General features: G+C 40.4%; 1 protein-coding gene across 1 annotated transcript in view; it reads left to right on the top strand.

The window, feature by feature from the left end:
• The window catches only part of LOC104767601 (pentatricopeptide repeat-containing protein At3g18110, chloroplastic-like), a 6,799-nt gene that overhangs the window by 3,751 nt on the left and 1,624 nt on the right, over positions 1-1,424 (top strand). Inside the window, exons 2-5 of the mRNA XM_019240853.1 lie at positions 29-614; positions 757-957; positions 1,095-1,185; positions 1,335-1,424. Of these exons, the coding sequence (XP_019096398.1) occupies positions 29-614; positions 757-957; positions 1,095-1,185; positions 1,335-1,424 (968 nt within the window). The remainder of the gene's footprint in view (positions 1-28; positions 615-756; positions 958-1,094; positions 1,186-1,334) is intronic.

The following is a 1,424-nucleotide window of genomic DNA, read 5'->3' as shown; positions in this document are numbered from 1 at the left end:
ATTATAATGTATTGTAGAGACAGACGACCAGAAGAAGGGTACTTGCTGATGCAGCGAATGAGAAATATTGGTCTGGACCCAAAACTGGACACATACAAGAGCTTGATCTCTGCTTTTGGTAAGCAAAAATGCCTTGAACAAGCTGAACAACTGTTTGACGAGCTTCTCTCCAAAGGTTATAAACTAGACCGTTCATTTTACCACACGATGATGAAAATATCCCGAGATTCTGGAAGTGACTCCAAGGCAGAGAAATTGTTGCAAATGATGAAGAGTGCAGGAATAGAACCAACACTTGCTACAATGCATTTGCTTATGGTTTCATATAGTTCGTCAGGAAATCCCAAAGAAGCTGAAAAAGTTCTTAGTAACCTGAAAGAAACAGACGTGGAACTAACAACTCTGCCTTATAGCTCAGTTATTGATGCTTACCTTCGGAGCAGAGATTATAACAGTGGAATCGAAAGGCTTTTGGAAATGAAGAAAGAGGGCCTGGAGGCAGACCACAGGATATGGACTTGCTTTGTTAGGGCAGCGAGTTTCTCCAAGGAAAAAAGTGAAGTCATGTTGCTGTTGAAAGCTCTTCAAGATATTGGTTTTGATCTTCCTATCAGGTATGGATGATCTGATGTACTCCATAAAAATGATTGGTCTGTGCTAGTCATGTTTATGGTTTTATTATTAAGATATTATAAATTTGATACAGGATCATCGTATGGTACTAATAATTATGTGTTTTTTGATGATACCTACCAGGCTTTTAGCTGGAAAACCTGAGTTGTTAGTTCCTGAGGTGGATGAATGGTTCGAGAAACTGAAACCCATAGAGGACAATGCTGCTCTCAATTTTGCTAATGCTCTTTTAAATCTTCTCTGGGCTTTTGAACTCAGAGCTACTGCATCATGGGTATTCCAATTGGCAATCAAAAGGGGTATCTTCAGTCGCGATGTTTTTAGGTCAGTCGTCTAAACAGATGTTCATGAATGGTGTTAACACTCACCCATGAACTAGTCAACACTTGTTTCTCGTGAAAACGTTTTCGAATGCACCGAGTATTTAGCAGTCACATTTACGATTGACGTTGATTTTTCAGGGTGGCGGACAAAGACTGGGGTGCTGATTTCAGAAGATTGTCGGGAGGTGCAGCACTTGTTGCACTGACTCTATGGCTTGACCACATGCAGGCAATTCATCTCTTTCTTCTCTCTTAATTTCTCTGCATTTTCGCATCATATTCTATAAATCCCTTCATAACTGAAGATCGTAGGACATAATCATTCTCATATTCACCAATAACCCTCAACCTCTGCTACAATTCTTTTCCCACTTTCAGGATGCATCACTTGAAGGGTACCCAGAGTCTCCAAAATCAGTTGTCTTAATCACAGGGACCGCAGAGTACAACGGTATATCCCTGGACAAA

The sequence above is a fragment of the Camelina sativa genome, chromosome 19, assembly GCF_000633955.1.
Source record: "Camelina sativa cultivar DH55 chromosome 19, Cs, whole genome shotgun sequence".
Taxonomy (NCBI): Eukaryota; Viridiplantae; Streptophyta; class Magnoliopsida; order Brassicales; family Brassicaceae; genus Camelina; species Camelina sativa.
The sequence above is the reverse complement of the archived record's forward strand: the minus strand, read 5'-3'. Positions and strand labels throughout refer to the sequence as shown.